Below are 14,662 nucleotides of genomic sequence, written 5' to 3' on the forward strand. Positions count from 1 at the left end.
GGAAAGAGGCCACAGTTCTGAAGAAGATATGGCGGTGGATGCACCACAACCAGTTGCACATGTTATACATCAACCAAGTGATCTGGATACACTTATTGTGAAGAAGGTGTATTTTGTAGTATTTGTAGCCACAGTTATTAATTGTACTGCACACGTGTCCAAGAAGCTGGACAGCATTATATCTGCATCCGATACGTTTTTGGGCCTTCAAGACTTAACAGCAGAAGCACTGCAATGATCCTTATTATCTACCTGTACAGTAGGTGGCGGAATGCAGATAAAATTGTTGATAATGCCATTATACCAAAGAAGAAGAGGAAAGTCAATTCGACAACTATTTTATGTGGCTTCACCCGAGGCTTCATGACAGCAGGATAAATGGTAGGTTCATATTTTTATTAAATAAGTCAGGTGTAAGATTCTTTAGGAGTCAATTCTTATTTATCCCAACGAAACGTGAACATAATAATGCCCAATTTTTAACTTCTCTTTCTAATAAATGGCAGGTAAAAATATCAAATACCCAACTAGGCCCTCTACGGCGGAGTGCGCACAAGGAAGTCTACGAAAGGTGTTGTCTTTTACACAGCGATCTGATGCTGACATGTAATCTATTAAGCTGATATATTGATATATTTATCCTAAAATAATACATGCTGATGTCGAAAGAAACAATAGGCAATCGTGCGTATACAGTGTATTTCTTTCAAACTTTGATAGGTGGTCATGTCGTTGAGTGCCCTGTAGGCCTAAATGACTTGCGGTACATTTTTACTGTGTCCGTGTCCGAATACCCATACTTGCGTTTAATTAGTAGGCATTTTAGGTATGCGAAAATAGCGCGTTTTTTATATTATGTGAAATTTCGAAAATAATGTAACATTTCGAAAATTGAGTGCTTTAAATGCTAGGATTTTATACTCATTTTGGCTTTGGTAGAATTCGCTCCACACTTAAGATAATCGTCTTTACAGACTCAGGTGTTTGACAGATGGTTATCAGCTGAGAGGATGCAGTGTACTTAGTGCATTAATTTTTACTAAACAGTACGTTCTAAATAGTACGTATTACGATTAGTACACTATGTAGTTTTAGTAAGTAGTGGACAATGCACATTTCAGACATTGCCTATGACTTCCAGTCGCAGCTGCACCCAGTCAACCCAGACAAAATGGATGTGTAAAAACGTGACCACTTTCGGTTTAAGTTGGAACCATAGAGCTAGATAGAGGGTTCACTCTTGTATCTATTCTATTTAGCATCTCTGACAGCATGGGCAGCGCCGATGAGGCCATCTCCATTTTAAAGGAGTTCATTTTCTTCTTCTGCCAGTGATGTTGGAAGTCCCACCCAGTTGACTACATTAATATGATGGCATCCCTCAATGGCACTGCTCATTCTAACGTGACATTTTGGCCGCTAGATGCCTCTATCATTCTCTATGGTTGGGGCGTTTGGGCTAGAAGGGATACCATTTGTCAGAAATGAACAGGTTTGACTTTTCGTAGCAGGTTGGTGAGGATAAATTATGCAGAAAGTTAGGATAATTAAGGTTAAGGTTAGGAAAAGGATTAGGGTTAACTTAAATGCAAAAGGAAATCAACTTTTGACGTCAATTCGACATAAACTGTATCAGGTTAGGTCGAATTGGTGTCCAGCCTGCATCATTTCTACAATGCGGTGCGTTTTCTGTCTCCAGGAAATATCACTTCTTATTTAGTTTAAGATGTGGATTCCAAAAGGCTTTAAATATAAAGTCCTGCGTCATTAAAAACACCAAAATATGGATCTTGAAAGGAAATTGTATGTATTTTGAACACTTTTCTTCAGTGGATGTAAGTGTTTTTGCCATGTCCCCGGGTGTTATTCATCAACTTCCACAATAAATATAAGCCATAAAATATTTAATCTTCTTCAATATTTTATAGTCCAAGTTAAATTATCTCATCAATAATGTTTTGTATTAATTATTATTGTATTTAAGATGTTCTGTTTGTCCCTAATATCACTTTCCACCCTGTTAGTTTGTTGTAAATCTCCATTTAAGAAAACCACCCTTTCCTACAATGACCCCACATTCAGGAATTGTCATCATTTCTTTGGTGGGAAAACAATGGTCTAAAGCTACATGAAAATTAACCACATTTCAAAATGTTAAAATATGTTTGATAGAGAAGTTAAAATCATGTTCAAGTGTCCAACATTATGCTAGCTCAAACTTGCTCACTCACAAAACTATGGCTAATTTAGCCAACAAATGTCCACCCTGTTAGTTTCCACCCTGTTAGGATTAAGCACCTAACAAGTTGGAAAATGCACCAAAAAATGAAGTGCCTGAGTTTGACCAATATATTTTTCTGAAAGTCAGACATGTCCTTTTTCTGATAGAAAACTACACTAAATTATTATTTATATCAAGTGGGCTAAACTTGCATATTTATTTCAACTTTGGCTACCATTACAATGTAGCCTAGGTTACTGTTAAAAGGTAGCCTAGGTTACCGTTACAAGGTAGCCTAGGTTACCGTTACAAGGTAGCCTAGGTTACCGTTACAAGGTAGCCTAGGTTACCGTTACAAGGTAGCCTAGGTTACCGTTACAAGGTAGCCTAGGTTACCGTTACAAGGTAGCCTAGGTTACCGTTACAAGGTAGCCTAGGTTACCGTTACAAGTAGGGCGTCACAATATATCGTTTCAGCATCGACATTGCGATGTATGCATCAGCAAGTCACATCGCCGAACGTGCGATTTAGTAAAGTAAACATATCAGTCTACAATATATATATATATTTGAAATGTTAAACTAGCATTATATCTGTCTGATATAACATAATTTACTCCGATTTATGGGTTATTGGATACACAGTTTATTATTATTATTATTATTATTATTATTTTAAACACTGAGTTGGTTGCTGCACGTGGTTGACATGCAGGCTCTGCTTGCGTGTGACGAAATTATGAGCGAGGAACAGGCAAAAAAGACCGAAATGGAGAATTTGGTTGCAAAAAGAAATGCATCGTCAATTATATGGAAATATTTCGGCTACAGACAGGATGATGTTGACCAAAAACAGGTACTTTGTCGAGAGTGCCTTGCAATTGTTGCCACAACACGAGGCAACACGACCAATTTGTTAGATAATTTAAGGCGGCACCACAAATCTTCGTATGACGAGTGCAAAGCATCTCAATGCCCTCCAAGGCAAAAATCTATTTCGGATGCCTTTGCCAGTATTACACCATACGAGAAGGGTTCCAAACGGCAGAGAGAAATCACAGATTCAATAACATTTCACGTCGCCAAAGACATGGTACCAATAAACACGGTTACCAAAGAGGGTTTTAAAACATGATCCGGTCGCTTGACAAGCGGTATGTAATGCCATCACGCAACTATTTTTCTCAAGTTGCCATCCCAGAGTTGTACGAGAAATGCAAGGCACAAGTTGAAACAGAGCTGTCACAAGTGGAATATTATACAGCAACAACGGACTTGTGGTCCAGTCGGACAACAGAGCCCTACATAAGTCTGACTGTACACTTTATTAATGAGGACTTCCACCTGAAAAGTCGCTGTTTGCAAACTGCATTTTTCCCATATCGCAATATATATCGCAGAAAAACAAAATATCGCAATGTCAGTTATTTCCAATATTGTGCGACCCTAGTTACAAGGTAGCCTAGGTTACCGTTACAAGGTAGCCTAGGTTACTGTTACAAGGTAGCCTAGGTTACCGTTACAAGGTAGCCTAGGTTACCGTTACAAGACAGGTAGCTACTGGGTTTCATTACTCAGGGTTGTACAATACAGTTCTGAGGATGCTGAAAAGTTAGATCAGGTACAGTATCAGCAGAATTATTGTTGCAATGTGTGACGGCACCGTCAGTGTTTTATCCAAACATGTCATTTTCTTTTAATGCAATGAAACGTGCAATTGTGCTTGTTTCCTTCACCATGGCAAAACGTTCAGGAGAACATCAGTGCCTGTATAAGTCAGAACGCTGTGAAGGAATATGCAGGTATCTGCCTAAATAAAGTATCTTAACAGGGATTTGGGCCACCACGAGCTGCCAGAACAGCTTCAATGTACCTTGACATAGATTCTACAATTGTCTGGAACTCTACTGGAGGCATGCGACACCATTCTTCCACAATAACTTCCATAATTTGGTGTTTTGTTGATTGTAGTCAAACGCTACCTCAGGCTCCAGAGTCTCCTGTAAGTGTTCCATTGGTTTGAGATCTGGCGACAGACAAACACCCTTTAAAGGCCCTATGGTCCGTTGAGACCCCTCGTTCAAAGTCACTGAGATCTCTTTTAGCCATGGTAACCAAAATAATGGGCACCTGGGCATTTTAATACATGACCCTAAGCATGATGGGATGTTTTAATTGCTTAATTAACTCAGGAACCACACCTGTGTGGAAGCACCTGCTTTCAATATACTTTGTTCCATCATTTACTCAAGTGTTTCCTTTATGTTGGCAGGTACCTGTATGTCAAAAGCAGTTGATGTATCTTGATTTTAAAATATCTGTTGTACATTTACCAAAGTAAGAATTTCTATGTTTTTAAAGAAATGACTGATTCATATTTTCTTCTTACGCTTTAAGAGTTGTGTTGGCGACCATCACACAATGCTGGCCTCAGATGATGATGGTAGGTATGGAAACACAGAATAAACTGACCCAAGCTATATTATTTAATTTAAATCTCAATTTAAGAGGATACATTTAGTAAGATATGAATTGTTGTCCCTTAACTGCTGGGATGAATAATACACATTTGTTAATGTAATTTTATTTTCAATAAAGTCTGTTTTTCTCTCTCATTATTCCTTCACCAGTGCTGCCCCCTCCTGGTGACATCCATGTCCTGTTGCTGACATTCGATTCTGTGTCTCTGAGCTGGGGTTCTCCTCAGGGGCTGACTGGACCACAGACATTCAGAGTGACCTGGGGGTGTGACGGTGAAACAAGGTCAACAAGAGTGAAAGGTGGGCATCATCTTGAAATAAGCAGTCTCCAACCTGGTAAAAAGTACCAGTTTAACGTGGCTACAGAAGGAGAAGATGGAAGCCAAAGCAGATGTGTCTCAGCATCCCTATCCACAGGTACAGTAGGCTAACTTGTGTTTTTATACAGGCTATATCATTCATTCATTCCTAGAGACATTTTTGGATTCTCTGTCAAAAACAGCTCATCCTCTATTCTAAACAAATCTTGATTTTTGTTCCAGTGGTCCCACCCAGAGATTTAAAGATAGACCATTTGGAAGAGACCTCCTTCACTCTCCACTGGTCCAATGCTGAAGGGGTGGAGAATGTCCCACAGCACTTCTTCATATCCAACTGCATCCCAGGAACAGACCCCCTCACAGCCATTACTGACGACTGCCACAAAACCTTCTCAAACCTGCAACCCGGCACCGAGTACACTGTTAGTGTTTCAACTGTGCTGAGCAATGGGGAACAGAGTGAACCTGTCTCTACAACAATCTGCACTAGTAAGAGATCTTCCCCCAATTACAGCTCATCATCTCTTTACCAGAAACTACAGTGATTTTGTTGCATTACAAATAACATTTTTGTTTTATTTTAGTTTTTTCTTTGTTTAGTTTTTTCCCCCATATCAAAAGCCCTGGATTTTTGTACTTTTCCACCCGTAAGGCTATAAACATTTTTGGTAAATTTTTAAGTGATACAATTTTTTGAAAATGAGGTGAGCTAAAATTTAAGGTAGAACTAGGGCTTGCATGTACAGTAACAAACAGTTACATGACCTTTCAACATCTTCATATCAGAACCATGGACAGTGTCGTGACTTGAACTGTTATTTATCTAATCAACTATGATTCATTGTTACCCGATTTTAGATGAATAATGTAACAATGAACTCATTAGGATCTGGGGCACCACGAGAGCAGTTCTTTAGTTACCATCTCCCAATGGTGGAACAAGCTCCCCCACAACGCCAGGACAGCGGAGTCACTGACCACCTTCCGGAGACACTTGAAACCCTACCTCTTTAAGGAATACCTGGGATAGTATAAAAGTAATCCTTCTATTTCCCCCCACCCCCCACAAAAAAAAAAAAAAAAATAATAATAATAATAATAATAATAATAATAATAATAATAAAAAAACACATATAAAAAAACAATAAATGAAAATTAAAAACATACTCAATTTTTTTTTTTTTTTACAAATTTGAAAAAATTCAAAAAATAATAATAATTAAAAAAAATATATAGAAAAAATATTAAAATTGTGAAGTGGTTGTCCCACTGGCTATCATAAGGTGAATGCACCAATTTGTAAGTCGCTCTGGATAAGAGCGTCTGCTAAATGACGTAAATGTAAATGTAAAATGTAAAAATCTCCCGAATAAACTCTAAAAGGTCTTTACTAGGGGTGTAACGATCCATCTACTACATCGATGTATCGATTTATATTCCTATGATCCAACAACATCGATCTGTGCTCGGCGAGTTGGCCTTTTGGACAACATATATCGATCTAACATCGTTTTAAAATGTAATAAATCGATTGTATCGATACTAGGAAATAACCCATTGGATTTAAGCACGTCAGACTTTATATGGATGTTTTTTCTTAGCACTTTTAATGATAAAGGCTTTAAACATTACTCGATTCAATCTGCCTATCCGTGACGTCATCGCGCCAGCAGCAGCGCAAAGGCGCCAAGACAACAAAATAAAGCATGGCGGACAACAGAGGAGAAGCGGACAACAGAGGAGAAGCCGACGAGCGAGATATTATCAAGCCACCATTGCGGTCCTTACAAGAAACAGGAATCTAGGAAACTTCACCTGCACTGTCCAGTATCCAGGTATTTATTTCAGTCACACTGGTTGAATTTTTGGTTAAAAGGTTACTGAATCGATTTCAAGTCACTGAATCGTTTCGGATCGTATCGTTCTAAATGAACCAATATCGTCCTTGAATCGTATCGACAACCACGAATCGTGATACAAATCGAATCGTTGTTAAAACGAATCGTTACACCCCTAGTCTTTACCTAATCACATCTGTAAACAGTCAACTTATTAATCAACCTCGTATCATATCATCATTCTGAACAGTCGTAACCTCCTTTCATCTGCAAAAACCAGAGCCTTACTTATGATTCAGTACTACAGAAATTAGTTTAATTATTTATTTAGTAGCTAATTAAATGGGAACACAGGATAAACACACCCACTATACCGGTTATTGACTGGAAACTTAATGCGATGAAAACAGGTCCCTAGCGGAATGACAACAACATTGATGCTTGTTAAAGAAGAGAGGGAGAGAAACACTTAACATTGCCACATTCGGAAACTACTCTCTTCTACTGTAACCATAAACTTTGCACATGAACCGCCGCCCTCTTTGAAATGCCTGGTTCGCCATGTATCTCTCTCGGTGGACAGGGCCGCATTGGAAAGGTAGTTGGGCCTTTTCGCGGCACGCTTTTAAGGCTCTGATTCTCCGAAAGGGTTCCAACAAGTCTTCTGTTTTTCTCCTCTGTAGTTGTCCGGTATCCGGTGACTTGTCATGTAGTCCTGAACAGAACTACAGAATTGATTTTCCTTCCATACGCTCTTGAAGTTGCTTCTTTGAAGATAGGCTAGCCAGCCGTATCGATGGTTCCCCAGTGGGGTGATGAGAGTAGCGTAATACGGTGGTTTGAGCAGGGTAGCAGATGGTCCCCTGTGATTTTACCCACGCACAGCTACATATTCTTCTGAACAAAAATATAAATGCAACAATTTAAACAATTTTACTGAGTTAAAGTTCTTATAAGGAAATCTGTTAATTGAAATAAATTCATTAGGCCCTAATCTATGGATTTCACTAGACTGGGCAGGGGCGCAGCCATGGAGGGGCCTGAGAGGGCATAGGCCCACCCACTTGGGAGCGAGGCCCAGCCAATCAGAATTAGTTTTTCCCCACAAAGGGCATTATGACAGACAGAAATACTCCTCAGTTTCATCAGCTGTCCGGGTCGCTGGTCTCAGACGATCCCGCTGGTGAAGAAGCCGGGTGTGGAGGTCCTGGGCTGGCATGGTTACACACGGTCTGTGGTTGTGAGGCCGGTTGGAAGTACTGGCAAATTCTCTAAAACGATGTTGGAGGCGGCTTATGGTAGAAATATGAACATTCAATTGAATGTTTCTTACTGGCTGTAAAATGGTTGATTGCCATAATTTCTTAGAGTCATTGCTGAATTATTTTATTATTTAAACATTAAACCTTGTAAACAATTCATGGTAACCTCGTAAACAATTAATTTAAACCAGGCGTTTATTTGAAACAGGCGTTTATAGACTGAAATGTGTTTTATTTTTCGGCTATTAAGAAGAACAGGAGGCTATTTGAGACTCAGCATTTCATATACGTTTTATGGTATGTTAATTCACGGTCAATTACCGTGAGACCGGCAGTCTATTGCATGACAATAACCAGCTGACAAAATGTCATGACCTCCACAACCCTAGCTAGAACATCTTAAAATACTACGGCAATCTTAGTGCAACACTGAGCCTAATCAAGAGATTTTTGCCTTTTGGGGAGGCTGAAAGAAGCAACATTCAGCCAATATCTGAGAGGAAGTTATGTATCTCTTTATCAAAAGCTTGAGGACTTTATTTTTTTAACAACTTTTACATTTTTCTGATTTATAAAATTGAGAAATGTTAAGTGGGACATTTGTTAAATATTTTATTACATTTGAGTGTACAAACATTTTGCCCTCAGAACAGCCTCAATTCATTGGGTCAGACTCTACAAGGTGTCGAAAGCGTTCCACAGGGATGCTGGCCCATGTTGACTCCAATGCTTCCCACAGTTGTGTCAAGTTGGCTGGATGTCCATTGGGTGGTAGACCATTCTTGATACACACGTGAAACTGTTGAGTGTGAAAAAAACAGCACCGTCGCAGTTCTTGACCAAAATGTATGCTCCTGGCACATACCATACTCCGTTCAAAGGCACTTAAATATTTTGTCTTGCCCATTCACCCTCTGAATGGCACATGTATAAAATCCATGTCTCAGTTGTCTCAAGGCTTAAAAATCCTTCTTTAACCTGTCTCCTCCCCTTCATCTACACTGATTGAAGTGGATTTAACAAGTGACATCAATAAGGGATCATAGCTTTCATCTGGATTTACCTGGTCAGTCTTTCATGGAAAGTGCAGGTATCCTTAATGTTTTGTAAACTCAGTGTATATCTGGAGTTAAACTGTAGCCCTGACAAGAATGTATTTAATTTCCCTTAGTACTTCCTGCTCCAGAGCAGCTGACTGTTGACTCAGTGGACACCACATCAGCTGCTGTTAGCTGGAGCCAGCCACCAGGATTGGACCAAACCCAACATCATTACCAGATCATTTACTTCTGTCCAGGGACACAACCCCACTACACCACCACATATTCACCCAGCATCACTCTCTATGACCTGCAACGTGGTAGTCAGTACTCTGTCACTGTCTGCACTGTGCTGGAAAATGGAAAGCAAAGTAAACCTGTGTCAACAACCCTGACCACAGGTAAGGAAGTAACCTACTAAAGTATTATGTCTGGTGTCAAAGTTTATTTCATTTGAACTAGTTATCAAAATGACTGAACTAATCATAATGGATTTGTCAGCATGGGATGTAAAGGTACAGTATATTTTCTACTTTGACTAATATTCTACTTTTCCTCCTGTTAAATATGATAGAAATCCTCATCATTTGAGCGTAATTATTTCTTTATAGCCTTTACTTTCTCACTCTGAACGCGAATGGGTGTGACTTCTTGACAATGATCACAATGGCTCCAATGCACAGCGCCCCTGGAGCAATTCGGATTAAGTGCCTTGCTCAAGGGCACAGCAACATATTTTTCACCTTGTCCGCTCCGGCATTCGAACCAGCAACCTTTCGGTTACAGGCCCAACACTGTAACCTCAAGACTACCTGTCTCTACCTTACCCCTATCTACAGTGTCCTCCATTAATATTGAGGCTACCTTCCTCTACCTTACCCCTAGCTACAGTGTCCTCTGTTAATATTGAGACTACCTTCCTCTACCTTAACCCTACCTAGTGTCCTCCGTTAATATTGAGGCTACCTTCCTCTACCTTACCCCTACCTACAGTGTCCTCCGTTACTATTGAGAGTACCTTCCTCTACCTTACCCCTATCTACAGTGTCCTCCGTTAATGAGGCTACCTTCCTCTACCTTACCCTTACCTACAGTGTCCTCCGTTAATATTGAGACTACCTGCCTCTACCTTACCCCTACCTAGTGTCCTCGACAGTGCAGCATTTCAAAAGCTTGGATTTGAAATAATGACTATGAGGTTAAAGTGCAGACCGTCAGCTTTAATTTGATGGTATTTTCATCCATATCGGGTGAACCATAATGTGAAATAACAATGTGTGATAAAGTAGTTAAGTTTAGTATTTTCAGAATATCAGGCGCGGGCTGAAAATCGACATCTTCACATTGCATTTTTTTTAGGGGGCAGGAGAATTAACGAGGATACTTTGAGGTCTTTAATCATAATTTTTACATTGCAAACAGTAACAATTATTTTTCATGCTATGAAAGGTAGCTGATCCGGCCAAAAAGGTTCTGTAACGCATCAGTCCAAAATGGAGAGGTGCAGGATCCTGTTCCCGCAGGATCTGGCTCAAATAAAGCACTGATGATACAAGTAAAACACATTAACACATTACCAAAGATCTTACTTTAATAATTTGTGACTCAGTACATTTTCAGTGGTGGGAGAGAGCCTCTGGAGTTGCTGCAGTGTGTGTTCTACTGGCTGTGATCATAGGCCTGTGGGTTTCCTGTAAGTGTTTTTTATTTTTTTACTAAAACATTTGTAGTCAATGTTGTGACAGTTACACATTTTGATTGACTTTTCCCTTTTACAGATGCCACTGCAGAGCGAGACCAGCTACAGAATAGTCTAAATACCAGGACCACAGAGAGAGACCAGTTAAAAACCAGGCTTAGGTCCTATGGTGAGTGCAGTCTTTTATTTTCTTAATTTACAAGTATCATTTTATTTCATACTTAGAAGAGATTTCATATATTTGTAGACTTTGAAATGCCTGCTGTTCTATTTCGTTTATTTCAGAGAAACCCTGTCTGAAGGAATGGTGGAAGTTTGGCACCAGCTGTTATTATGTCTCCTCCACGAGGGACTCTGCCGGGGACGGTCAGCGGCAGTGCAGAGCAATGGGTGCTGAATTGGTTGTTATAAACAGCAGAGAAGAACAGGTAATAGAGAATACATTAGTAATGCTATAATACTACTGTTTCTTTATTATTATTATTATTATTATTCATCATTATCTACATCTCTGATTAGTATTCAATATGTAAATAATTGTATCACCAATGTTCATGTCACTGTCAATTTATAGAATATACTTCCTGTCAGCAAAGCAAGTTTGCATGAGATTATATCTATACCTATACTATAGTATAGCAGCTGAGGCTGCAACCTGATCTCATAGTTTCACTTCGACATTCGACGTAATCTGGATCAAAGTCTATTTTTGACGCATTCATTCCTTGTGGTTACAGGGTTAATTCTGTGAGGTTACAGGGTTCAAACAGAAACAACTCAAAGGGTTATGGTTAGGGGTTAAGGTCAGGGCAATGGGTTGGGGAAGGCTTCAAACTAAAATGATTAAAAACAACGCTCTGTTTCCATCAAGTACTCTCCCTCTTGCCTGAGCATTGTGAACTGCCGTGGCGCAGTCGTCAGAGCTGATTGGTCTGTGTGGTGTGAGCACGCTTCCCCTCCGAGCGTCCTGAGTTTGCTCCAGTGCTCGGCAACATTTTTTTATTTTTTTGTGAGCGCTGAGGAAGGCATATATCAAAGTACTTAGGACCCTTTCAAACATCCTAAATCCCCTTGTATTTCTATTGACCAGGCTCAGTCCATTATACTACTACTACTACTACTATTAGACTACTAATACTATTATTATTTATAAACATGTAAAAGTGTTCCTCTGCTGTGGAGATTAAATAATGGTCATTGTTTTTCTTCCAAAATGATATTATAGATATTTATCAATGGATTTAAGAAGAATGTCTGGATTGGTGTATATAAAAAAGACGGAATCTGGGAGTGGCTTGTCAACACAGCATTTAAACCTACGTAAGTGAACAGGTTCTGGAGGACTTTTTTTCTGTTGTAATAAATTACTTTTTACAGTCCGATAATCTTGTCCTCAGCCAGATGTCTCTCTCACTCTCTGTCGAATGGTAGCAATTGAGCCTGGACACTAGGTTAACCGTCTGATTCTCTATTTTCTATTGGATGATATTAATCTCTGATTCTCTGTGTTGTTTATAGCTATTGGATGGAAGGGGAACCAAGTAGCTTGAATGACGAGGTGGCTTGTATTGAGATCTCACAGACGGCATCAGACCCATTGAAGAGTTGGAAGGGTGTAAAATGTACTTCAAATTACTGGGTGTGTGAAAAACCGTTCACACCGTAGTCTAATTATAATAACTAATGTAAGCCCCTATCTTATGGAGTTGCACTGGTTTTCCCTTTGTTAGGCCTAACGTGTTTCTATGTGTATCTACATTGAAAGATGTATTTGATGTCTTTAAAGAGAGCAGGGCTATGTGGAGTTTGTCCACCGTTCATCAGGCCCAGGGGAGTGGAATTGTGGTCTAGTAGGCTCTAACTGTGGTCTAGTAGGCTCTAACTGTGGTCTAGTAGGCTCTAACTGTGGTCTAGTAGGCTCTAACTGTGGTCTAGTAGGCTCTAACTGTGGTCTAGTAGGCTCTAACTGTGGTCTAGTAGGCTCTAACTGTGGTCTAGTAGGCTCTAACTGTGGTCTAGTAGGCTCTAACTGTGGTCTAGTAGGCTCTAACTGTGGTCTAGTACGCTCTAACTGTGGTCTAGTAGGCTCTAACTGTGGTTGACTTTTTTAAAAACTATATTTACAATTTTTACCATTTTAATGTGTGCATATAACAATTGAATAAGATTCTGTTTTCATTTAAGTTTTTACAGTTATCAATCCATTTCAAATGCAGCAGTGTTCTGTTTCCTTCCATTCCATTCCATATGTACCATGTATTTCATCAGTAGAATGAACACATCTATATACTGTGATCCAGGTATGTCATTTACTTGTCAGGTATACTGTAATACTAAGTGTTGTAATGTATGAATAGTAACTCCAATGTTTTCCTTCTAAATGGTGTCAGTTATTAGTTGACGTAGCACAGTAAAAACACTTTAGTTAATAGATAGAAAACAGTCGTTATCAGTAAAGTTATAGCAGTACCAGAATTGACCACTAGAAGGGTTGTGTCATCCATGGACATGTGACCAGAGCCCGTATTCACAAAGCATCCCACAGTAAGAGTGCTGATCTAGGATCAGTTTTGTCTTTGACCTCTCTCTGGTAATGTTAGTTGTTTTATCTTTTTACTTAGCTTACCCAGTACAAAGGAACCGATGGGATAGTCCCAAAAGAGCAAACTCTGCCCAACTAGCAACACAATACTCCTGTTGGATGAAATATTCACATTTAGAACTTCTGTGCAGTATTCTGGAACTTGAACTTAAAACCTGAACATGTGCATCTTCTAAGGCTCCAACCTTAGCTATACCCACTGGATACCATTATGGACCTATAGCGTTCACATAATAATGGAGTCAGATTGATAAATGTAGGTTATTATTATATTCAACATAATTTCTACACATCTACACCTTAACAGGTGTCTTGAACATACTGAAGTCTGAGATTTCTGAGTTCCCAGGTGTTTTGAATGCAGCATTAGGGGATCTGTTCTCCACCACCCACAGCCTTCCTGGGTACATCATTAGGGGATCTGTTCAGATATGTTATGATATGATATGAGATCAGATCAGATATGATACTGTATGAGATCAGATCACATATAATTTATTAGATATGATATGGTACTGTAGGAGATCAGATATATGGTAATTTATGAGATCAGATTTGATATGGTAATTTCTGTTTGGTTAAATTTGAAGACATCTTCTGTAACACAAGTTAAATATCCAGTAACAATTTCTATGACGCATACACATATAATGCCCTGTAAAACATTTATAACGCCTTAATATTCACTATAAGATATTAGAATTGCTCATAAGTAAATGTGTAACATACAACAATAAATGTAAATAAATATGGTAACAGGGATCCCTTTTAACAAACATTAAACTTTTTGCCTCTGTCTCAAAATCCGCATCAGCCAATTAAAATCGTGAATGTAGTTGTACACTGTCAAACACTACATACAGTGCCTGCAGAAAGTATTCACACCAATTGATGTTTCCACATTTTGTTGTGTCACAGCCTAAATTTAAAATGGATTAAATTCAGATTTTGGGTCACTGGCCTACAAAAAATACCCCATTATGTCAGTGGAATTATGTTTTCAGAAATGTTTTAAAATTAATGAAATGAAAAGCTGAAGTATTCAACCCCTGTGTTATGTAAAGCCTAAATATGTTCAGGAGTAAAAATGTGCTTAACAAGTCACATAATAATTTGCATGGACTAACTCTGTGTGCAATAATAGTGTTAACATGACTAATAGTGTTTTGTCATCTCTGTACCTCACACATACAATTATCT

At 39.0% G+C, this 14,662-nt stretch overlaps 1 protein-coding gene across 1 annotated transcript; it reads left to right on the forward strand.

Moving 5' to 3' along the window:
• Positions 1-315: 315 nt before the first annotated feature.
• Positions 316-14,400, forward strand: LOC121564405 (fibronectin). The gene is made up of 10 exons (XM_041875752.2): positions 316-381; positions 4,619-4,664; positions 4,852-5,118; positions 5,244-5,510; positions 9,293-9,562; positions 10,771-10,854; positions 10,940-11,029; positions 11,146-11,288; positions 12,086-12,180; positions 12,379-14,400. The coding sequence occupies exons 1-10, from the start codon at positions 379-381 to the stop codon at positions 12,524-12,526; spliced, it is 1,413 nt and encodes a 470-aa protein (XP_041731686.1). The 5' UTR covers positions 316-378; the 3' UTR covers positions 12,527-14,400.
• Positions 14,401-14,662: the final 262 nt, after the last annotated feature.

The sequence above is a fragment of the Coregonus clupeaformis genome, unplaced genomic scaffold (assembly GCF_020615455.1).
Source record: "Coregonus clupeaformis isolate EN_2021a unplaced genomic scaffold, ASM2061545v1 scaf0714, whole genome shotgun sequence".
In the NCBI taxonomy this organism is placed as follows: domain Eukaryota; kingdom Metazoa; phylum Chordata; class Actinopteri; order Salmoniformes; family Salmonidae; genus Coregonus; species Coregonus clupeaformis.